The following is a 20,681-nucleotide window of genomic DNA, read 5'->3' as shown; positions in this document are numbered from 1 at the left end:
AGTGAGATGTTTTTGTTTTTATTGTGTTTCACATATGTTGCTGAATAAAGTGTCCTTATTCTTATGATATTTGTGTCTTTAACAGTAAATTTTCTATTTTTGATTTTAAGGCAACAAAAATGAGACAGGCTCAGTTTCTTCTTTCTTTCTCTCCTTTTTACGATTCTTCCTTTTTTTTGTAAGTGTTATAATTTTCATGTATTTCTTCTCCTGGTTTGAAATCTTGAAGTGAAAGTGAAGTGAAATCTAGATTTGTCTTGGATCATTACAATACACACACATATATATATTATTATATATTATATAGTTTATTAATTCAATGTATTTAAACCAGTTATGTTATTCTGCTGTTACTATATTTATTGTATTACGTTTTTGTTTATATTTTATTTTCATTTTGATATTTTATCTTGTTAACCTTTTATTAAAATATTTTACTGTTTTATCAAAAATGTATAGATCCTTGTTTTGTTCCTTTTTAACTTGTAAAACATGTAACGTGTTTTAATATTTAAATATTTATTTATATTAATTTACCCAGTGATCATTTTATTTTTAATTGCAGTATTTTGCAATTATTTATATTTTGTAACTGTCATATATTTACTGCATTAAAACAAATTTCCTTTATTATTATTATTATTATTTTATTATTTATTTATGGTTTATTTCTTGATTTCTTTTTTAATTTAGCTTTTAAAAATGATTTTAAATTTTTGGTGTGTTTCGTTAGAGACCGCCTGGTTATCAGTATATTAGTATACATTTATTAACATCACTTTGTTTTTTTTTATCCTTTTTGTGAATAAATGTTTTTGTTATTAGTTAAATTTGTTATATTTAGTGCGAGCGTCATATGTAAAGTATATCGTGTTTTTATTTTTTTTACTGTCTGCTCTGAATCTGAATGTTGTCTTCTTCATCTGCCTCAGCTTTCCAATCCACACAGGGAGGAGGAGGAGAGGTAAACGTTTAACAAGCACACCGAAGTCTTAGATCGCCACCTTGTGGTTACACACAACAACACAACAAAAAAATTACTGCAAATGAACTTCTCTAACATAATTCCACAAATTTATCCCAAAACATTTCATTTATCTATCAGATGAGCACCAGTAGGAGAAAAAACAAGTTAAGATTTTAAGTTTGGAGGACAGAAATTGAAACTAAACAAATTAATTAAATAAACTAAAAAACAAAACAAAAACAAAGTACATTAAAAGTACTTAAAAGCAAAATGCTGAATCACTTTGGGTAGATTTGATAATATACATCATATATGATCATATACACTTTTACTGTATATAAACAGTAAACACAAGCCATAAGAATATAAAAGAATAAGTCCCTCTAACAAATAAAGTATCTCAACACATAAAATTACAACAAATTAAGCGTTCACTTTAGTAAAATATAGCAGGTCAGTAAAACACTGAGTGAAAAGGTCAGTAAAATACAATAAATATATTTCTATAGACCAGTGCTTCTCAAACAGAGGCCAAGTGGGGCAATCAAAACATGATTTGCGTCCACTAAAATTAGTTTTCTGATACTATTCAGCTTCCTTGTTTTTCATTATTTTTTAAAATAGTTAATTCAGACATTATGTGTGACATGTGTGAAAATGTTGATAAGCTATAAAGTAACTTTAGTTATTTTGATTAATTAGCATTTATTTACATCCATATTCTCTAATATTTTTATTATATACATTTTATTTAATTTCCATTAATTTTATCTCAAATGATTGTTTTGTTATTTTTATTATTACTTTATTATTTTAGTACATACATTTTTGAATGGACTGTATTTTATTACTTACATTTTTTACATCATGTCATTTTACATTTAATCTATAAATATGTCTTAATTTTATTCATTATTTATAAATTTTAGTGTTTGTTACTTTTATCTCTGAAAATATTGTATTGTATTAATTTAGATTGTACTTTAAATTAATATAATATTCAATATATATATAATATATTACTAACCTAATATATTTTTTATGAATTTTAAATTTATGTATATATTATGCATTATTTTCATGTTTATTAATGTTTTCTTTAATAAATAATTTCAAGTGTAATATATTAATATATTAGCTTATTTTATATTTTAATAATAAATGTGTTTTCCTCCAAATTTTTTTTATTTTGGTTTAATTTAATTTGACAAAATTTTTAATTGATCTATTTTGTTTCAACTTGTTTTTCCCCACCAGCAGAGGGCGAGAATGCGTCGATGTACAGACCCCTGTAAACCGAAGAAGAAGAAGAAGAAGAAGACGACGACAAAACAGCTAGGTTGCTTGCGGCTTTCAATCGTCGACTTTCTGCATCTGTTTTCGTGGAAAACGAAGCCAGCGGCAGGTCCAAGGTCCACGAGTTGTTTTTTTTGCCTGGAGCTGCGTGGATCACCTGAGAGGGGGCAGCGGTGATTTGAGGTGAGCCGCTGATTTTATTTCCTCCTCTACGTTTAGCCGCTAGCTAACTGTTAGCGGAGTTGTTTTCTACACAGGTTAGAAATTAGACGGGTTTTTTGGTTCGGTTTTGTTCGACGATGTTTCTGATTGAAACTCGGCATTTTCTTAGATCACACTTTCAGTTCGACCACAATGAAACCACTGCGCGCTGAATTTCCTAGAAGCCTCTTTCTCTGAACGTTCAACACATCTCTGATCAGAGAGGATTAATTCGGGTTACACCAATCCTGCACAAACCCTGCTCTACATTAATGAAAATTACATGCATTTTTCCCGCTCTATGGCCAACATTTTCTATGTTTCTGTGTCGCGTTATAGTTCCACCTGTAAAACACAGTCTACCTGCGTCAGTGTCTCTATATTTAAACAGCTGGTTAAACTGATACTCCCCCCCCCCCCCCCCCCCCAAATAAAAATAAAAATAAATAAATAACAAAACAAAAACAAAACACTGATAATAAAAAATGGTCAAAAGAATATGGTAGGCAGAGGAGAAACTGATGCTGCATGAGGAAGTCAGGAGTGGTTGAGAAGTGAAGGTATAAGGGCAGGATATAAATGAGGACAGCGAGATGGTTTCAAGGTGGGATTGCATCAGGGATCTGCTCTGAGCTCCTTCGTGTTTGGACAGGCTGACAGATGAGTTCAGGGAGGAGTCTCTGTTTACTTTAATGTTTACTGACGACACTGTGATCTCTAGCAAAAGTGTGGAGAGGTGAATATATGCTCTGGTGAGGAGAGCAATGAAAGTCAGTAGAAGCAAGACAGAATATATGTGTGAATGAGAGGTGGGGAGGTGGACATGTGAAGAGCAGAGAGAGTAAACGTTTAGATAGGTTTGAATATCTGGTATCATGGACATTTGCAGAGGACGGAGAGTGGATGTATCGGAGCTGCGAGGCAGGAAGAAAAGAGGAAGACGTCAGAAGATGTTCATGGATTTAATGAAGGAGGACATGGTCTGGTGTGACAGAGGAGGGTGCTGGGATAGGAGAAGATGATGGCAGATAATCTGTTGTACAGACCTCTAAAGCTAGCAGTTTAAAGAAGAACTGTGTTTATTTTTTATTAATTTCTTCTTTATTTTATTGAAGCTTAAACTAACAGCATTTAGGGATCAGCAGGATATTCTTATCACTTTTCTGGTTTTCTGTAATGTTACGTAGGGCTGTGCGATATGACCAAAATCTCATAACCTGATATAAGACATCTATCATCCCGATAACGATACAAATCACAAAATTTAAAATTTTCTGTAAATTCTGTGAATCTCGGGCAGCTCGACCTGCGTGAAGCGTTTCTAGTACCTGGAGTCGAGTGTTTTAACTGATGCATGAAACGATGCATTTTTAGACATAAGTTGTAACAGCCGCCGTTTGCTCTGTGAGTATTTATTACACCACGTTCTGCGGGGAAAAGCCTGTTCTAACGTTTGAGTCCAAGGTTTATTTTTTAGCACCTGGCGGCTCTTTTTGGCTTCTCATCCGTAAATACTCTGCATACTCTTTCACGTGATTCGGTTTATTTTGAAAAGTCTCAACAGGATCTTGAGCTTTATTGTGAAAGGTTTATGTGCAAAGTAAACCAGCGGACACGCGATGGTTTTACAGTCGTTAACAACGCATAAAGCAGGCGCTTGTCCGTCTGTAGTGTGGTTATATTAAATATAAGAGAAAGAGAGAACTTTAAGAAATTAATATAGCCACTACGGTGACCATCAAAACGATGAAAAAAATATTGCCGAAACAAACAATAGCATAAAATGAAAGAGACGTTTTTATATCGTCATCCGATATATATCGTTATATGAACAGCCGTAATTTTACGTTAACTGTGTACAACTATGGTTAAAAAGAAAAGTACACCTGCTTCAAATTCAAAGGTTTTCAGTATCAGGATGTAATGAAAATCATCTGATTCTTAGCAGGCCTTAAAATCATTTAAATACAACCTCAGATGACATATTACATGTGTCATTATTTATTTCACAAAAACCTAGACAGAAGCAGAGTGTGAAAAACAAAGTTCATCCTTACGGCTTACATGGGAATGAAGAGGGTAAGTAGCAGCCGGGTGCTGGTAATCAAACGCATTGATTAGTTGATCTTCATCGAAGCGGAATTATGGTGGTCTGGATTACTCAGGTGTGTTAACAGAACAATCTTCCCAGGAGGGGACATCCCAGCAAATTCACCTGAGCTCAGCCCGTGCAATGATCAACTACAAGAAAACCCAAGAGCTCCGTGTCAGACTACAGGCCTCAGTTAGCATGTTAAAGTTCATGACAGCACAATTAGAATAACAGGTGTGGCTTGTTTGGAAGGTTTTCCAGGAGAAAGCCTCTTCTCTCTGAGAAGAACATGGCAGCACAACATAGGTTTGCAAAGCACAATCGCCTCAAACGAGCTGTCGGCACGGTGGTGGAAGGTTCATGTTTTGGGTACCTTGCAGTCCCTGAGTGAACAGTGAACTCTTTTCTCTACTAAAGTATTCTTGAGTCAAACGTGAGACCACCTGTCCCACAGCTAAAGCTCAGCTGATGTTCAGTTGTCCAGCAGGACGGTGATCCAAAGCACAGAAGCAAATCTCCACCAGTGGCTGAAAAAGAAAATAATCCCAATGCTGCAATGGTCCACACCTCAGCCTGACTGAGATGCTGTGGGTGGGACATTCACAGAGCTGTGCATGAGTGATTGCTGCAAACCTCAATGAACTGAAGCAAGAAGAGTTTGACCAGAACTCCTCCACTGCGATAACTCAGTTATTGCTGCTGGGTTTGTCGTTTTTCACACGCTGCTTCTGCATGTCCTCATACTTAAAACCTTACATCTGACAGAGGGTGTACTTCATCTTTCACCAAAACTGTATCAGGATGAACACTTTTTATGTTTTTGTTTACATTATCAGCAATTTCCTATCATAAAGTAGCCGAGGCAGACGTGACACAATCTAGAAAATAATGTTTTTTTTCCTTCTTCACTTCCTGAGCACGTGGTGTTCACTCTTAAGTGTTTTCTCTCAGGGCAACTCGTCCTCCACCTTCACATCACCTTTTACGTCTTCTGTCTTCCCTGACACCTTCTGTCTGCAGGAAACGCCCAGAGCGTTTCTCCACAGCTCGCCATCATGTCTCAGAATTACCCGTACAGAAAGCCGCCGCCTGACACCGACCTCAGAACTGATCCCGGGCCTTACAGATCTGTGGACTACCGCCACTCCTCAGCGGACCGTGACTTTTACAGGCAGCCACAAGACTCCTTCTCTGTCTCCTCCTCCTGCCCGTCCTCGTCCAGGGGCTCTGGAGTGCTGCAGTCATCGCAGGACAATGTTCTGAGCATCCTGAGCAGCTGCGGTCTGGAGCCCAGTGATCTGGCGCTGCTAGCTGAGCTGCCCGAAGACGTCCTCACTATTGAGTCTCTGCCACACATCCTCAGACAGATCAAATGCAAGAAAGGGACCGTCAAACCTTTCCCTCCCCGGGCTCCGTCTCCCTCCTCCTCTTCCTCCTACCCTCCCAGCTCCTCCTCCTCTAGAGACTGGGACCAGCTCCATCGCACGTCGTTCCAGTACCCGCTGGACCACCTGCCACCACCACCTCCTCCCTCGGAGCAGCTCATGGATCGCTGGAATAATCCGATTACCGTGAGCTCCGGCCGAGCAGAGCTGCCACCATCGTCATCCTTATCATCGTCGTCGTTGGGGTACACGGTGGACTTCCACCGCAGGCAGGGCCCCTCTGATTATGGTAAGGCTGGTCCAGTTCCTTCTTACAGCCCAGCGAGGCGAGGAGATAGAGCGCCGTCATCTCGATTCTCTGAGGCTGGACCAGCTGATTACAGGTCATCAGCGCTGGTGACGGCTTCTCCTCTTCCTAGCGAGCACCAGTCCAAACCTCTGGCAAGCCGCCGTGACACGTCCTCCACGAGGAGCAGTCAGTCCTCGCCCTCAATGCCTACACGGAAAGAAGCTCTGGATTTCCACGGGAAGGTCCCGCCGTCGTTCCCGTACTCGTGCTCGCTGTGTGATATCACTGTACTGTCGCAGAAGGTAAGTGCACCTGTCCTCGAATCTCTCTCTGCAGTCTGTGTGGGTGGTGTGAGGGTCTACATTCAGCAACAAAGGATGATGGGAGCTGCACGTGTCCTATGAGACCGGAGTGCCACAAAGAGAGATGGTAACGGGTTTACTTCCTGTTGTTTTTAGGTTTGGATTCAGCACGTGACTGGCAGGCACCATGCAGATGGACAGCTCAGCCTCCTGCAGCAGTGAGTTTACTTCACATCAACGCCAAGTTTCTCCATCTACTGCTTGCAGGGTTTAATAACACTCTCCCATCTCCTCCACAGGTTTCCTAACTGGGACTGCCGCATGCAGACGGTCCGAAGGTCAGTGACCGAAACCACATCATCGTTCTCACGCCTCTGAACAGAGATCTGAATTTTATCAAAGTGGAAAACTTTGGCATGTCTCAAAGATGAAATGTTGTTTTTTTGATGTGAATAAATAATCAGCGAGCCAAAAAAACATGGATCAACTGAACAACGTGGATGTTAATGAACCCTGAAAAACGTTGACCAATTTACAAGGATATGACATTTAACCAAAGCGCCACATTTCAACAAACGACTGTAAAAATATTTTTTAGTAAGTTTCCCATTTTAAATTGCTCGATCTTTTAAAACTACTTCAGCCTGAAATATAAATGTCAAGTATCAATGATATAGTTCTTTAAAGAATAGGGACCCCAGCTGAGGTGGAGCAGAGGCTGCAAATGGACAGACTGGTTATTGCGTGTAAGCTTCCCACGTGGCACTGCTGGCTCTTCTTCTGTTCGTGCAAAACTCACACCGCCCTTACGCATGCTGAGGAGAGGGGCTTGCAGCAGCAGCAGCCAGCAGATTTGAATTGATTAACTTTTTGACTTGTGACCACTGAAAATGACCACCGAATTACTGTGTCCATGCTTTGAATAGTAAAAAGTAGTGCCATCTGGCGGACAAATAAAATAAAAATTTCAAATTGAAGGCGAGTGATCCAACATTAAAGAAATGCTTTGGTTGATGTCAAGATAAATGTGGGATCAGTGATTTTCAATTGAGCATTTTTTGGCTCCAGGATGAAATGTGGCCATTTTTGTGTAGCTTAGCTATTTTAAACTAATTTAAGGAACTGAGAGAACAATTCTAAAATTAAAAAAAAGAAAGACTGGCAAATATGAGCGATGTTCATTCAGCACAGCCAACTAAGTCTGGGAAAAAAATTAATAAAAAGCTGTGACCCTGCCAAAAATCAATCAATTTTTTATTTTTCTAATAATTGAAGGACGGGTTTTTGGTCCAGATGTTAGCGGTCCTGATATTGATCCAAAGCTGCTGTGATCAGCTTTTTTTTTTTTTTTATTGATAAGATGTTTGTTTTTCATTCAGTGGCTCTGTTTTTAATTTGTTTGATCGTCCTCTTTTTGTCATTTTTAGGGACGATAAATCTGAGAAGAAGAAAGATGGAGGAAAAGGCGCCCCGGCAGCTAGTCAAAGTAAGTCTGCCTCACTCGGCTGTGCCTTTGTGTTTACACGTTTAGGTTTTTCTGCTTAAACTTGTTCTTTCTGTTCGGCAGCATCGCAGTCGAATAGCAAGTGGAAGCAGAAGAAGGTAAAGAAGGTAGAGACACGTGTCTAAGATCTCGATGAGGTTCGCTTTAGCCCCTCCTGAATCAGCTGAAAGTCTTTGTGTTTGTTTCCTGTCAGAATTTGGAGAAAGGGAAGGTAGTGTGCATCAAGTTTCCGTCTCAGTCTGTCGATGAGAAATACCTCAGGAAGCTTGCAGAACCGTTCGGGAAGATCATCAAGGTCATCATGTTTCCGTCTCTGGTGAGTCTGCGAGGTTCTTCATCATCACACCGATGATATTTGCATGTTCGTTCATTTAAAGACGAGCAGCAGCTTTCTTTCTCTTTTTTGCACATGAGCATTATTAAAGTGGGTTTAAACCCTGCAGGGCTTCGTGGAGATGGGCTCGGTTGATCAGGCCAAAGACTTGGTGAAGTTTCACAGCAATTATCCTCCAACTGTGAACGGAGAGCAGCTCGTGTTCAGCGTCTCCAGCGCCTTCAACTTTCTCCAGGTAGAAGAGAAACACTTCCAGTGTCCAGTTTTTCCTGCATACGAAAAGTACAGAAAGTCCCAGTGTCAAACGTTTGGTTATTACTGAGAAAAATATCTCAGTCTGGAAAAGCTCCCGTCTCACAAACACAGCGAGAGGTGTCAACATTTATTTTTTTTTTTTTTACATGCAGGGAAATCCCTGCTTGCAGGCAGGTGGGGCTTCTGTGTTACAGCCGGGCCATATGAGAGTATTCCCTCTTTGTGACGTTGTACAGTTCAGTATTTAGAAAAACGTCTGTTTTCATTGTTGATAAAGTCTCTTCACACTTTGATGTCTCCTCAGAGCTCCCGGGTGGTGAGTTTCACGCCTGCTCCATCGGGAGAAGACGGAAAATCCGACCTGATCAATATCATCAAACGCTTCGGCCCGCCGCTCTACACCCTGTTCCTGCCATCAATGGTAAGGCTCAGCCCATTTAAAAAACTATACCGGAGAGGAAGACAGTTTCTTTGTTTTTCTTAAATAATCACTTTAAAAGACTTTAGAAAACACATACAAGGTGTTGTTTTCAGGTGTTCGTTGAGATGAAGAACGCCCCTGATGCTCAGAAGCTGGTGGATTATTATCTGTCCAACACTCTGAGGATCAACAGTGACTTGATTTGTGTCTCCTTCTCTGGAGAGTACAAGACTCTCATGTGAGTACGACCGACCCGATAGGAAGGTAACTGGCGGATTATCATCCAGGGGTGATCAGTGATAATGGTCCTGCTTTTGTCTGGTCTGTCCTGTAGGCGGGTTTCAAAAGCCAAGAGGTACGAAGAAGAAAACGAAAGTACAAAGAAGAGTACCACCAAGAGGACAAGGAGCTCAAGCCGAGACAGAACGACAGAAAATAAGAAAAGAAGGTCCAGATCCAGAGACAAGGCCAGCAAAGAGGAACGGACCAGAACAAGGTCCAGGTCCAGGGATAAATCTAAAGAAAAATCCAGCAGAGATGCCAAAACTAGATCTAGGTCCCAAGACAAGTTGGATAGAAAAAGGAAGAGCAGAACCCGGTCCAGGTCCAGAGATAAGTCCACTAGTGAGAAGCGGACCAGGACCAGGTCTAAGTCAGGGTCCAGAGAAAAAACAAAAGAAAAATCCAACAAGGAAAGCAAGAAAGGGTCCCAAGCGAAGAAGCCAGACGAATCGAGAGAAAAATCCAACAGAGACCAGAAGACCAGGTCCGCATCCAGAGACAAGTCCAGCAGAGAGACAAAAGCCAAGTCTACAACCCAAGAAAAGTCAAGCAAAGAAAGAAAAAGCAGGAGCAAATCTAGATCCGTGGAAAAATCCAGCAGAGATAAGAAATCCAGGTCTAGAGAGAGATCCAGCAACAAGTCCTCCAGACGGGACGGAGAAAAGACGGCAGAACCAGAGAAACCAGGTAAGAAAACGCAACACGATGCCAGGACCAGTCGCTCCAGACAGGCTGGTGTGAAATCTTCTTTTCTACACAGATGCAGAGTCCACATCCAAAGGACAACCGTCTCCTCTCGAAGACTCCAAACCTGAAGTTTCAAACACAGAAGAAGTGGAGGGGGAGGCAGCGTGAGTTCCTCATGTTGCTGTTTTTTGTTTTAGGTTTTTTGTTTGTTTGCAGAAAAGCCTCTGCAAGTGAAACTAGAACAGTCTTAACTAAAGATGCCACTTCAGGTTGCCTGGAGAGGAGAGCGACATCGAGGGGATGGAGGTGATTGCTGAGGATGGAGAGAATCTGGCAGATGACGATGAGGAGGCTCTGCAAGAGGAAGAGAAAAAAGAGAGTCCTAAAGAGAGAGCACCTGAAAAAGGTAGAAAATGAGAGCTGAGCTTTCACAGCAAAGCTGGCTTTAAAGGAAAACAAAGGAAATGCTTGACTTTGTTAAAAAAAAAAAACTCCCTTACAGATGAAGTAAAGGAGGTGATAGGTGGAGAGCCTGGCAATGAGGAGAAACCTGCGTCGGAGAAGGAGATAAAGAAGGAAGAGAAGGAGGAAGTAGAGGAGTCAAAGGAAGCAACAGAGACTCCTCTACAGGAGGATTTGGTAAAGACTTTTAGATGAACATGTTAGTGTGGACATATTTTAAGCTTTAAAGTGGAAAAAAGGGATTCAGTTGGAGCGATGTGCTTTTTCAGGAGGACTTCCCTGTAGACCTGGAAAACTGCATCACTCTGGATGAACTGGAAGAAGATGACTCTGACGACCAAGGTATACCTGGAAGTCTTGTGATGCTGAACACAAAACATATTGTTGTACCAGCACGTTTGGTTGACTTTTAAAGCTCACTGTTCAGTTTCTGATATTCTTCCTGTTTGATTTTGTTGCAGGTGGAGAATCAGCAGATGAGCCCAAGGTAAGTGTTACCTTTAATATAACGGCTGAGTTTTTGTCTGATATGTTGCTGATTTAACAGTTTGTTCTTTCTTTGCTTGTAGTCAACATCGAAATCCAGCAGGGTTTTTTACTTCGGCCACCTGCCACCTAATTACGCCCTCTTTGACTTCTTCCAACTGCTGCGAAATTTTGGGAAGGTGGTGCGCTATTACCTGATTGGCAATCGACGAGAGGTCAGTAAGAAAATGAGATGAGATTAAAAAATTTATTTTTTTTAGCTTTTTAAAATTTAAATACCGATTATAAATACATGATACAAAGGGAATATCTTTGTAAATGAAAATCAAATTTGATACAGTTATTAGCCTGAATACAAACTGCATAAAGGATACATTGATCATATACATCATTCATCACAGTCATTTTCATGACCTCTGTCAGCTGATAGAGGAATCCAAACTGTGTTGATTCAGCCCAGCAATAGGAATGATGATTATAATCCCTGTGCATCATCAGGCGGCTCCATCCTATTGGATAAAAAAAATAATAATATGGAAATTGATTAGCCAGCCAAGTTGGCTTGAGGCTATCTTACATTGCTGTGTTTGTGTATGTTGGCTTTGGTATTTGCTACTAGCAGTAAGAGTTATAGTAATTGCGTTGATCCTGTTTATGTTGTGACCCTTAGAGTTCAGAGTTGAGTGGATTCTTTACCTTTGGGACCATTTTCAGACTCTTTTTGTGTTTCAGGGTTTCATTGAGATGTCGAGTTCTTCAGCGGCCCTGAAAGCTGTTGAAGAGCTCGTCAGCAAACCAGCCATCCACAACTGCCCCAAACTCAAAGCCCGCATCTCCACCAAATACTACAGACTTGACAACGGGTCCGAAACCGCCTCTTCACTCTTCCTAATTTCTTTTCTGTGAACTTTTAATCATGAAATTCATACTTTACCCCTTTCTTGCAGATGGGTTGTTCACTCGGACGGCAGCAATGACAAGGACAGTCGAGGCAGGAAGCGCGAGAAACGAAGCAAATCCAAGACCTCAGACCAGGACGAGACCGACAGGAGGTCTAAAGGGAGGAAGGAGTCCCCGAAGAAGACATCAGAGAAATCAGGCAAAAAGACTCCAGAAAAAGATTCTGGGTCAAAAAAGCCTCCAGAGAAAGACTCATCAGGGAAAAAGACCCCAAAGAAAGAGTCCACATCCAAAACGTCTCCAGAAAAGGATGCCAAAAACATCTTGGAAACGAAATCCACTGGGAAAAAGACTCCAGCGAAAGATTTGCCATCTAAAAAAACTTCAGGTAAGGATTCTACAACAAAAAAGACTCAAGCGAAAAAGTCCGCATCCAGAAAGACTCTGGAAAACAAGTCTACATTCAGAGAAACTTCAGCAGAAGAGTCCAAAAAGTCTCCAAAGAGGGAATCGTTGGACAAAGAGCCTCCAGAAAAGGTCCTTAAAAACGGCCCGGAGAAGGAATCCGCAGGGAGAAAGACTCCTGAGAAAGGGTCATCGTGTGCAGAGATTCCAGACAGCGAGACGCTGGAACCAAAAGGAGCTCCTGACAATAATTCAGTGCCTCAGACAACTGTGAAGAAAGAACTAAAGAAAGAAAATACTCAACAAAATGAGGAACCAGCAGCTGATAAAGCGCCATCTGAAAAAGATTATATCAAAAAGGAAACACCACGCACATTCAAGCAGGAGGAGGAGGAAACACCAATAGACGTTTGTATGGAAGCAGGACCAAATGTGAAAGATGCAGAGAGTCCAGATCCACCAGTCTCCTCTACAGAGCCCTCAAAACCACCACCTGAACAGGTATAACTGAAAGCGAAGGTGCTGTGATCCCAGCTCAACAGAAATATTAGTTTCCCCAGGATAACATCAAAGTCTTAAATGCCATTTCACATAGTTTCAAAACGCCAAAACAAAACGGCCTTTTTAGAAACAAAATTTCTAAAAAGGCATTCCCATTGTGTTTGACAGATCTCAAATGTTGAATCAGCTGTTAAAATAGCTCCATTCATTTTATCTGCAGTTCAGTCTTAAATATGTAGTTTTGTTCAAATTGCCTCAGCCATGAAATATTTCTTATTAAAATTACCTGTGCGATGAATAGACTTTAAATGTAAATATATTGCACAGCAGTTAAAAACACAGTTAATGATGGAAAAAGATTTTTGGCCATAAATAAATGAAAATCTGCCCTGAAGTGCAGGATTAAAGCTCATGACTGATTTGTTACTTTCAGGACGCGAAGCCCCAGTTTGAACCTGCAGAGGGCGCTGCTGAACCTCAGAAACCCACCAAACCTGTTGGTAAGAAAGCCTCTGAGCTTATTTGAAATCCCATTTAGTTACAGTTTAGTTTGTTGCTTCCTGTTGCATAATAAGGAAGTTTAAACACGTGCAGCGGTGCATTCACTGTCGCTTGTTTGTTTTGTAGGGACGGAGTTCGTGCGACCGGTCGTCGGTTATTTCTGTAACCTGTGTCAGCAGATCTTCGCTGAAGAGGATGAAGCCAAACAGCAGCACTGCAGCAGCCTGTCGCATTACAGCAAATACCAGGTGGAGGGAAAAAAGGTTTTAATGTTAATTTAAATTCAGCTGAAAAATAAAAACTTAAGTCTTTGTTTGGTTTTTCAGGAGAAGACTGGGAGGGATCCGTGGACGAGCTGAACATCTGCAGAGAAATTGGTTACCTTCAGATTTTATTAATTGACTTTATCAGAGCTGAAACGGGACTGAGATCCTAAACATGATTTGATTTCTGTCTGTTCTCCACTGGACTTTGAGTTTCTGTACAAAGATTGTTTTTTAAAAAGCTTCTGCTGAAAAATCCAAAAATGTATAAATATTTAAGTTTTATGTCATGCAGAACAGCAACTGTATGTTTGAGAAAGGGTGAGATGTGACTGTAAAAAGCCACTTGCCTACATTTCTGTTAAGCTCCAGGCTCTCTCCTACTCGAGTGCTCTAGTCCTAAAAGGTGTTGATTGGTCAACCCAGAAAATTTAGAAACAAATACCAGGTTCTAGTGCTGTCAGAATATTAACTGCTCCCTGGGCTCTAATCAGTTTTTGTCCAATTGTACTCATGCCGCACCTTCACAGAAGCTATGTAATTTAAGAATCTGTGGTGTTGTCAAATAAATAATCTCACATGAACAACAGTGGTTTTATTATTTTATTTTTCTAAAACATCAACAGAAAACTCCAAAAAAAGTGAGACTTACAGTTCAACATGTCAACCCAGGAAGTCGTGACGCCGTCATAGATCAAAGACTAGTTCACGATCACACACACGATCTGTCGCTTCATTGTTTACAAACGTAACACTGATGTAGCGGTGAGACTGCGGTAAAGAGATGAAAATCGAGCCGTGACTAAATGGCACGAGACCAATGGTGACAGCACAAAACACTGGGTCTTTTATTTTGAAAATAACCAGATTTTAAGATCACGGAGGTAATCTGGAGTAAAATCACATTTTTATGTGACCTGCGTGAACTCAGGTGACGTGTAAGGAGAGTCCATCTTCAGGACGCTGTAGCTTAATCATGGGAAAGATCTGAGCAGAGGGGGAGTTGGGGTCGCCTGATGATTCTGTTGATCCGATGTTTTTAGATGAATAAAGAAAGTGATTGACAGCTGTGTAAACACCTGTACGGTATCAATTTTTTGTTTAGTTTTAAAATTGGGATCTTAAACACAGTATTCCTTTTCCTGACCGTTTAGACAGAAGAAGAACCAATAAAAGAGCTAATCAATACCTGCAGAAATGAAGCAAAAAAAAAAAAAAGGAGGCGTGGCTACAAACAGAGTCCTTCAGGGTTCAATGCCACAGAGCGGCAGCAGAAAGTCGCTCCGATGTGTGCTTCAAACGTTGCTATAGAAACAAAGATTTTTAAAAAAGTCCATCCACACTTCTGCCTCAGTTTCAGATGTTCTCACGGCGTTGTCGTCTTCACCTTCTTCTCCGCTTTGCTTTGCTCCTTCTCCAGGTATTTCTGAAAAACAAAACAAACTATAGTTTGTTTGGTGGAGCCGTGTGTCAGATGTGTGGAGCTGATTCAGGCTCAAAGGTCATGTGTGGGTGGAGCTATGAGTGGGGCGGGTTCTCACCTGGAGCTTGTCGTAGTGCGCCTGGCTGCTGCAGTGCGTCTTCTTCGCTGTGTCTTCGTTGGAGTAAAACAGGAAACAGATGCGGCAGTAAAAACCTGCTTTCACATGTTCGACACCTGCAGGAAAACAATCGTATTGATGATGACGCCTTTTTTTTTTTTTTTTAAACATAAACCAGCCAACTGCCTGGTGATCAGAAAGTGTCCTCACCAATGGGCGTGTTGGGGTCGTACGGTGGAAGCGGCATAGACGCCACGCTGGGTTTGTTCTCAGCAGGAGGAGGAGCCTCGGTCTCCCCGCTCTGATTGGTCGATGTCTCCATCTGCTCCACCAGCTCCTCCTGTTTCTCCTGAGAGGAGAGAATTTGTTTAATCCAACTGTATTTTAAGTAATCAATAATCACGCCGTTATCGGTCATTAAAGATCTTCAGAAACGACTCACGTCCTCACTGCTCCTCTCAGCAGAAACTTCAGGAACTTTCTCCGCGGCCGACTTTTCTTCCACCGCTGTCTCTTCGCTCACATCAGGGGTCTCCATTTCCTCCTCCTGCTGCTTCTCCTCCTTCTGATTCTCCACATCCTCCTTTTTCTCCTCCTCCACCTCTGGTTGGGCCTCCTCTTTAGGTTTCTTGGCCGGTGGTTCCTCGGCATCTTTCGAGAACTTTTGTGGCGAGTCGTCACTCGCTCTCTTCACGGTGTTCGGCGTTCGATGGCTGAGTGAACACAGTGAGATGAGACAGAGCGTTTAATGTGACACAAACACAAACTCCCAGCATGCACCTCAGTATGCTCTTCACCACAGCCTCAAAAACAGGACTGCAGATAAAACTGAACAGAACCTTTGGACTAACAAGGTGTGACCCTTGGTCAAAGCTTTAAAATGTGATGTTTCATCAACACTACAGAATAGTCGTCTGACCCGACAGTCAGCTGGTCCCAAGGCTTTCATAGAACCTCAACAAAGCTTATAAAACATCAGAAAGAGTTGTTTGACTTTTCACCATCGAATGTTTTTCTCAAAATTAGCAAACCAAAGAGTGAAAATCCCTGGCCGACATTAGAGGGCAGGCTCTCGGGACACTTCAACATAAAAACAGTATTTAAAGTTTAAACAAGTCAAAGTTTTCATGACTGAATTGTTTTTTAAGTTTTGTGATAATTTTTTTTGTTTCCTGCACAGTGATGACATCATGCACTCAGATGTCAGCCTGGAGATCATTCTGGAAATACAGGATTTTCCAGCAGTTAATGGCAGAAACATGTTCCAGCGACAGTTCCTGCTGCTTGTGGTAAAAGAGTGTTTCTAGATTGGTTGTAGTTTTTATTTGGTCGCCAGTCGAACAGCCGTTAGTGGTGACTCATGCACCCAGGGGCCACAGAAGACGACGATGACGCTCACCCGTGTTTCAGTTGCTTGTACTTCCTGCTCACGTAGATGGTCAGGCGCTTCCCGTTTAACTTTGGCGACTTCGCTTTATAATCGGCAGCCATCTTCTCGGCATCCTCGGCATTGTACATCTCGAGGAAACACTGAGGAAAAATGTTGGACAGTTTTAAAGCAGCAGTAATTAAACGGATTCAGTTCAGGCGTGCGGTTGCCCTGGTTCTGTACCTCTCTCCGGATCCTGTTCAGGAAGTACTTTTTGACCTTGCCAAATGGCTCGGCGAACTTCAGGATTTCCTCGTCTGTGTATTTGCTGTTGGGGAGCTGACCGATGTACACCACCTTGCTGGAACCGGACTGAACAGCAAGCAGAAAAGAAAACGTGATCAAATCAAAGAAAGGAGTGGGGGAAATTCAAAAGGTCTCAAAATTAATTCATTATAATCCTAAAGGCTGCCGTAAAACAGACGTTACTGATGCAAACTGAGCTTTATAGAACCTTAAATACACTCTGAATCAGTTAATCTAGCTCATAATCTGGATTAAGAGTATTTATATAAATCTCTTAATCCAGAGTGACCGTAGATTTATTGAGGAAGCATTGAAGCTATTTTTTTGATATGTGGAGAATTTAACTTCAGACACTTCCTAAGCAAAACTGACTATTCATCCACTGCCCTGTTGTCCATCGTTACCAACATGAAGCATACTGGGAGTAATCCTTGAAGCCCTTTTCTAAACTGGAGTAGTTGCTGTCATGTTTCAAATGTTATGAGGGAAAGAGTGTGAAATATACAGACTCTCGTGCAGAAGGTCAAACATCTCGCTTCGATGTTCACAATGTTTCAGACCTCGTCTGTATTTACAGGGATCAGAAATGACCTTAAAACTCAAGATGAGGAGTTCAGTTCCCTTAAATACTTTCTCACTCCATACTAAAAGTCTAACATGTTACAGTCAGATCATCAGCCTGCTTTTGTAGTTTAAAACTGGTTAAAAGAGACTGAGCAAATGAGTCTTCCGCTGCTTCTTTAAACAATCAACAAAATCAAGACAGTGCAAAGATGGAGGTAAGGCATTCCACAATCTGGGGTTAAAAGGAGATTGTGGGACCATTAACAGCCTTTGGCTTCTGTGGGGATATGAGATTTTGGCCATATCGCACAGCCCTACGAGAAGCTCAGAAATATACGCTGGAGATTAAAACTGGGGGCTGCCTTTATCTTCACCAGTTTTTTGGATTTTAGATGGCCGATGTTTCACGTGGTGCATTTCATTTGTTCGTGGCTCAGTTCTGTGACAGAGCAGACTCAGACACATGAATAGAGGTTTCAAACATGTCTGACAAAGTCAAACAAAGTCGCGTGGTGTAATGAAATAAAACCAGCCGAATGCTCACCTGGATGGTGGGGTAGCTCATGGAGTGACTGATCCTCACCGGCCGCCCGCACACCGACGCCGTGATGTTCCCGTTGTAGAAGTTGGCCATCGCCCGTGCTTCTTCTTCTGTGGCGAACTGAAGGAACGCCTTACAAGGGAGAGGAGACAAACAAAGAGGTGTTTAAACGGCACAGAACAAATGTCTGTAACGCGTACGCCTTAACCTTAAAAGATGCTTCACAAGTGACTGAAAGGAGCTCTCAGTTTTACTGATTTTCAAAATTAATCTCTAATTTTAAATATTTTAAATACTGTGAGTGAGTTCTGGAGTACCTCGGGTCTCAGGTCCAGCACCAGGTGTTTGACCACCTTCCCGAAAGGCTGGGCGAGTTTCAGCAGCTCGTTGAGGTACTGGTACCCTCGCCTGAAGCCGACGATGTTCACCACCCTCATACCCTGATGGGAGGAGCAAGAATTGAGGAATTCCAGTGAAACAGAGTGAATGAAAACAGGTTTCTGAACAAAAGTTATGTTGGAAATCTCAAAATGTCTGAAGCTAGCGCAATTACATACAAAAGCAAGGATATTATGGATCAAAAACCATTATTAATGCAAAATTTTCCTCTGTGTGGAGGTTTGAGCAAACACCATTATAAACATATTGATTATTATAAACTCAGAGTATTTATCAAAGTAAACGCGTCTGACGAAGCACTAAATAGAGTTAGAGTGACAGTGTGACCTCAGAGGATCAGATTTAGAGGGAGTGTCATGCAGCTGAGATGCAGTGATCCACAGAAACATGAAGTCAAATATTAAAGGTATCAGAGCGACGGCGCTCGGGTACGTACCCCTCGCCTCGTGTTGTCTGCAGAGAAGAGGAGACACAAACAGAGAGGAAGATGTGCGTTAATTTCAAACACCTTTTTGTTGATTGAAGACATCGTCCTCACATCCATGAAGGAAAATGACTTTTTTAAGGAAAAGCTGGTGCTGCAGCACATTACAGGTACAAGTGTTAACTTTGATCTCTAAATATTGATCTGATCAGGTACCGATATTGTCCGACTCTCCATGGGCTTCGTCGTTGTCTTCCTCCAGCTCGTCCAGCGTCACAAAGTCCTCCATGTTCTCTGGGAAGTCCTGCTGGAAGAGACATCATTAACACACCTGTGCCACTCCTGGATTACAGACTGAAGGACAGAGCAGGTGCATCACCTCTTCTTCGGGTAGATCTCCCTCCGCTGCCTCCGGCGCCTCCGAGCTCTCTGCCGCCTCCATGTTCGCCTCCTCTTTGCTCTCGTGCTCCTCGGCCGAAGTTTCTGTTTCTGCCGCTTCCATTTGTGGCTCTGACTCCGCCTCCTGCTTGACCTCACTCGTGTCTCCAGGTGTGTCATCAGTGACATCATCAGTAACCTGTGTGCAGTTCGGTTTAATTCCAGGAATCACTTTTGGCTTTAATATATTTTTCTTCATCTTTTTTGTTTTCTCACCTTCTCCTCCTCTTTCTTCTCCTCCTCCTCCTCCTGTCGAGCATCCTCAGACTCCTCTACCGTCAAATTCACAGACTCTGCTCCCTCTGACTCCTCCCCCTCTCCATCAGTTGCTGCCTGCTCCTCCCCATCCTCCCCTCCTTCCATCACACCTGAGACTTCCTTCTCCTCCTCCTCTTCCTCCTCCTCCTCTGGCTCTGCCTTCACTTTCTTCTCCTCTTTCTCTTCCTCCTCCTTCTTCTCCTCCTCCTTCTCCTCCCTCTTCTTGTCTTCTTTGGACCTGGAGGTGGATGATTTGGATAAGGTGGTTTTGGAGGAGGTCCTGGTTCCAGTGCCGGAGGAGGTGGAGTTGGCTTTGCCACTCTTCCTGTTCGAAGCGTCTCCTCCGCCCTTCCTTGCGTTCACACTGCGTGAAGCACAGAAGCATTAATGCATTACTGACTTAACTTTTCTTACTCAAGTTAGCTTTATTACTTATTTACTTTCTATAATTACTTTTTTTTGGTCAAATTTACTTTATTTTCTTTACTTGCTTTTTGTTAACTTAATCCAAGTTACAAAATTCTGTTAGTGTTTCCTACTGCACAGAAGAGGAAAGAGTCCTGCACCAGGTCACAGACAATGTCACGGCCATCACGCGTCTGAGGTACTCACTTGAGGGTTTTGTACTTGGTGCAGACATTGAGGCGGATCCGTCTTCCTCGGATGGTGAGGGGGTTCACAGTGTAATACTTCACCAGCATCTCTGCATCCTCTGCAGTTCCCAGCTGGATAAATGCCTGCACACATGGAAAGTCAGACTCATTTTAGCTCATGGAGGGCGTACAGGCCAATTTTGTGACCAATAAAAAAAAACAAAAAACAAAAAAAAACACACTTTCCACACTATCCACAATCACGAAAAGCAGCATTAAAAAAACATTAATGAATAACTGAATGTTAGTTAGAACTACCAGACCACATGGCTGACATGCCAGGTTTAAGCAACACTGGTGTCTGAAAAATTTTGGGGTGGTGGTCGAGGGATGAGAAGTTTGGATCCAGACAGATCCCTGCTCGACTTTTAAGGCTTCAAACTTTCCTTTTTGCTAAAGCTTAAAGTCAGCGATGGCACCAGTACCTGGTCTGTTAAGAAGAGGTGTTTCTCCACAACACCAAAGCGCTCAGCAATGGTCAGCAGCTCCTTCTTCTTCTCATCCTCGCGGGGCAGGTTGGAGAAAAAAACTACCTTGCTGGCTTGACCTTTGACCTCCCTCACAGGTCTGTCCATCAGTCGATCCATCGGTCGGTCCATCGATCGCTCGTCTTTCTGAGGGTCAAAAACGGAAACCTGTGAGGGTCTGAGTGTGT

The 20,681-nt window shown here is 41.9% G+C and overlaps 3 protein-coding genes across 9 annotated transcripts in view; 1 reads left to right on the top strand and 2 right to left on the bottom strand.

The window, feature by feature from the left end:
- Positions 1-2,260: 2,260 nt before the first annotated feature.
- LOC309691703 (uncharacterized protein) lies at positions 2,261-14,122 on the top strand. 2 transcript variants are annotated; one of them, XM_082509576.1, is made up of 22 exons: positions 2,261-2,446; positions 5,577-6,532; positions 6,689-6,750; positions 6,832-6,870; positions 7,960-8,018; positions 8,100-8,143; positions 8,230-8,352; positions 8,480-8,605; positions 8,930-9,046; positions 9,160-9,284; positions 9,381-10,015; positions 10,089-10,179; positions 10,285-10,421; positions 10,518-10,654; positions 10,747-10,819; positions 10,939-10,964; positions 11,047-11,178; positions 11,696-11,826; positions 11,911-12,769; positions 13,203-13,269; positions 13,397-13,518; positions 13,597-14,122. In XM_082509576.1, the coding sequence occupies exons 2-22, from the start codon at positions 5,612-5,614 to the stop codon at positions 13,627-13,629; spliced, it is 4,059 nt and encodes a 1,352-aa protein (XP_082365702.1). In that variant the 5' UTR covers positions 2,261-2,446; positions 5,577-5,611; the 3' UTR covers positions 13,630-14,122. The 2 variants fall into 2 exon arrangements, with proteins under 2 accessions (XP_082365702.1, XP_082365703.1); XM_082509577.1 differs by having other exon boundaries at positions 2,262-2,446; positions 8,100-8,134.
- LOC309691717 (uncharacterized protein) overlaps positions 14,123-20,681 on the bottom strand; it is a 27,501-nt gene continuing 20,942 nt past the window's right edge. For 5 of the 6 annotated variants that reach the window (XM_082509590.1, XM_082509593.1, XM_082509592.1 and 2 more), the window contains 12 exons: positions 19,332-19,454; positions 19,057-19,254; positions 18,894-18,984; positions 18,690-18,706; positions 18,172-18,294; positions 17,858-17,986; positions 16,687-16,815; positions 16,474-16,604; positions 15,517-15,787; positions 15,285-15,423; positions 15,075-15,190; positions 14,123-14,959 (listed from right to left, as the gene is read on the bottom strand). In XM_082509590.1, coding sequence (XP_082365716.1) covers positions 14,900-14,959; positions 15,075-15,190; positions 15,285-15,423; positions 15,517-15,787; positions 16,474-16,604; positions 16,687-16,815; positions 17,858-17,986; positions 18,172-18,294; positions 18,690-18,706; positions 18,894-18,984; positions 19,057-19,254; positions 19,332-19,454 — 1,527 coding nt within the window. In that variant the 3' untranslated portion in view covers positions 14,123-14,899. The remainder of the gene's footprint in view (positions 14,960-15,074; positions 15,191-15,284; positions 15,424-15,516; positions 15,788-16,473; positions 16,605-16,686; positions 16,816-17,857; positions 17,987-18,171; positions 18,295-18,689; positions 18,707-18,893; positions 18,985-19,056; positions 19,255-19,331; positions 19,455-20,681) is intronic. The other variant, XM_082509591.1, reaches the window with a different exon arrangement.
- The window catches only part of LOC309715699 (matrin-3-like), a gene marked incomplete at its 3' end in the record, with an annotated part of 8,135 nt that continues 6,914 nt past the window's right edge, over positions 19,461-20,681 (bottom strand). Inside the window, exons 9-11 of the mRNA XM_082549018.1 lie at positions 20,452-20,640; positions 19,986-20,110; positions 19,461-19,737 (exon numbers count right to left, since the gene is read on the bottom strand). Coding sequence (XP_082405144.1) covers positions 19,461-19,737; positions 19,986-20,110; positions 20,452-20,640 — 591 coding nt within the window. The remainder of the gene's footprint in view (positions 19,738-19,985; positions 20,111-20,451; positions 20,641-20,681) is intronic.

This window comes from Aulonocara stuartgranti, assembly GCF_965226115.1.
Source record: "Aulonocara stuartgranti genome assembly, chromosome: 2".
In the NCBI taxonomy this organism is placed as follows: Eukaryota; Metazoa; Chordata; class Actinopteri; order Cichliformes; family Cichlidae; genus Aulonocara; species Aulonocara stuartgranti.
The sequence above is the reverse complement of the archived record's forward strand: the minus strand, read 5'-3'. Positions and strand labels throughout refer to the sequence as shown.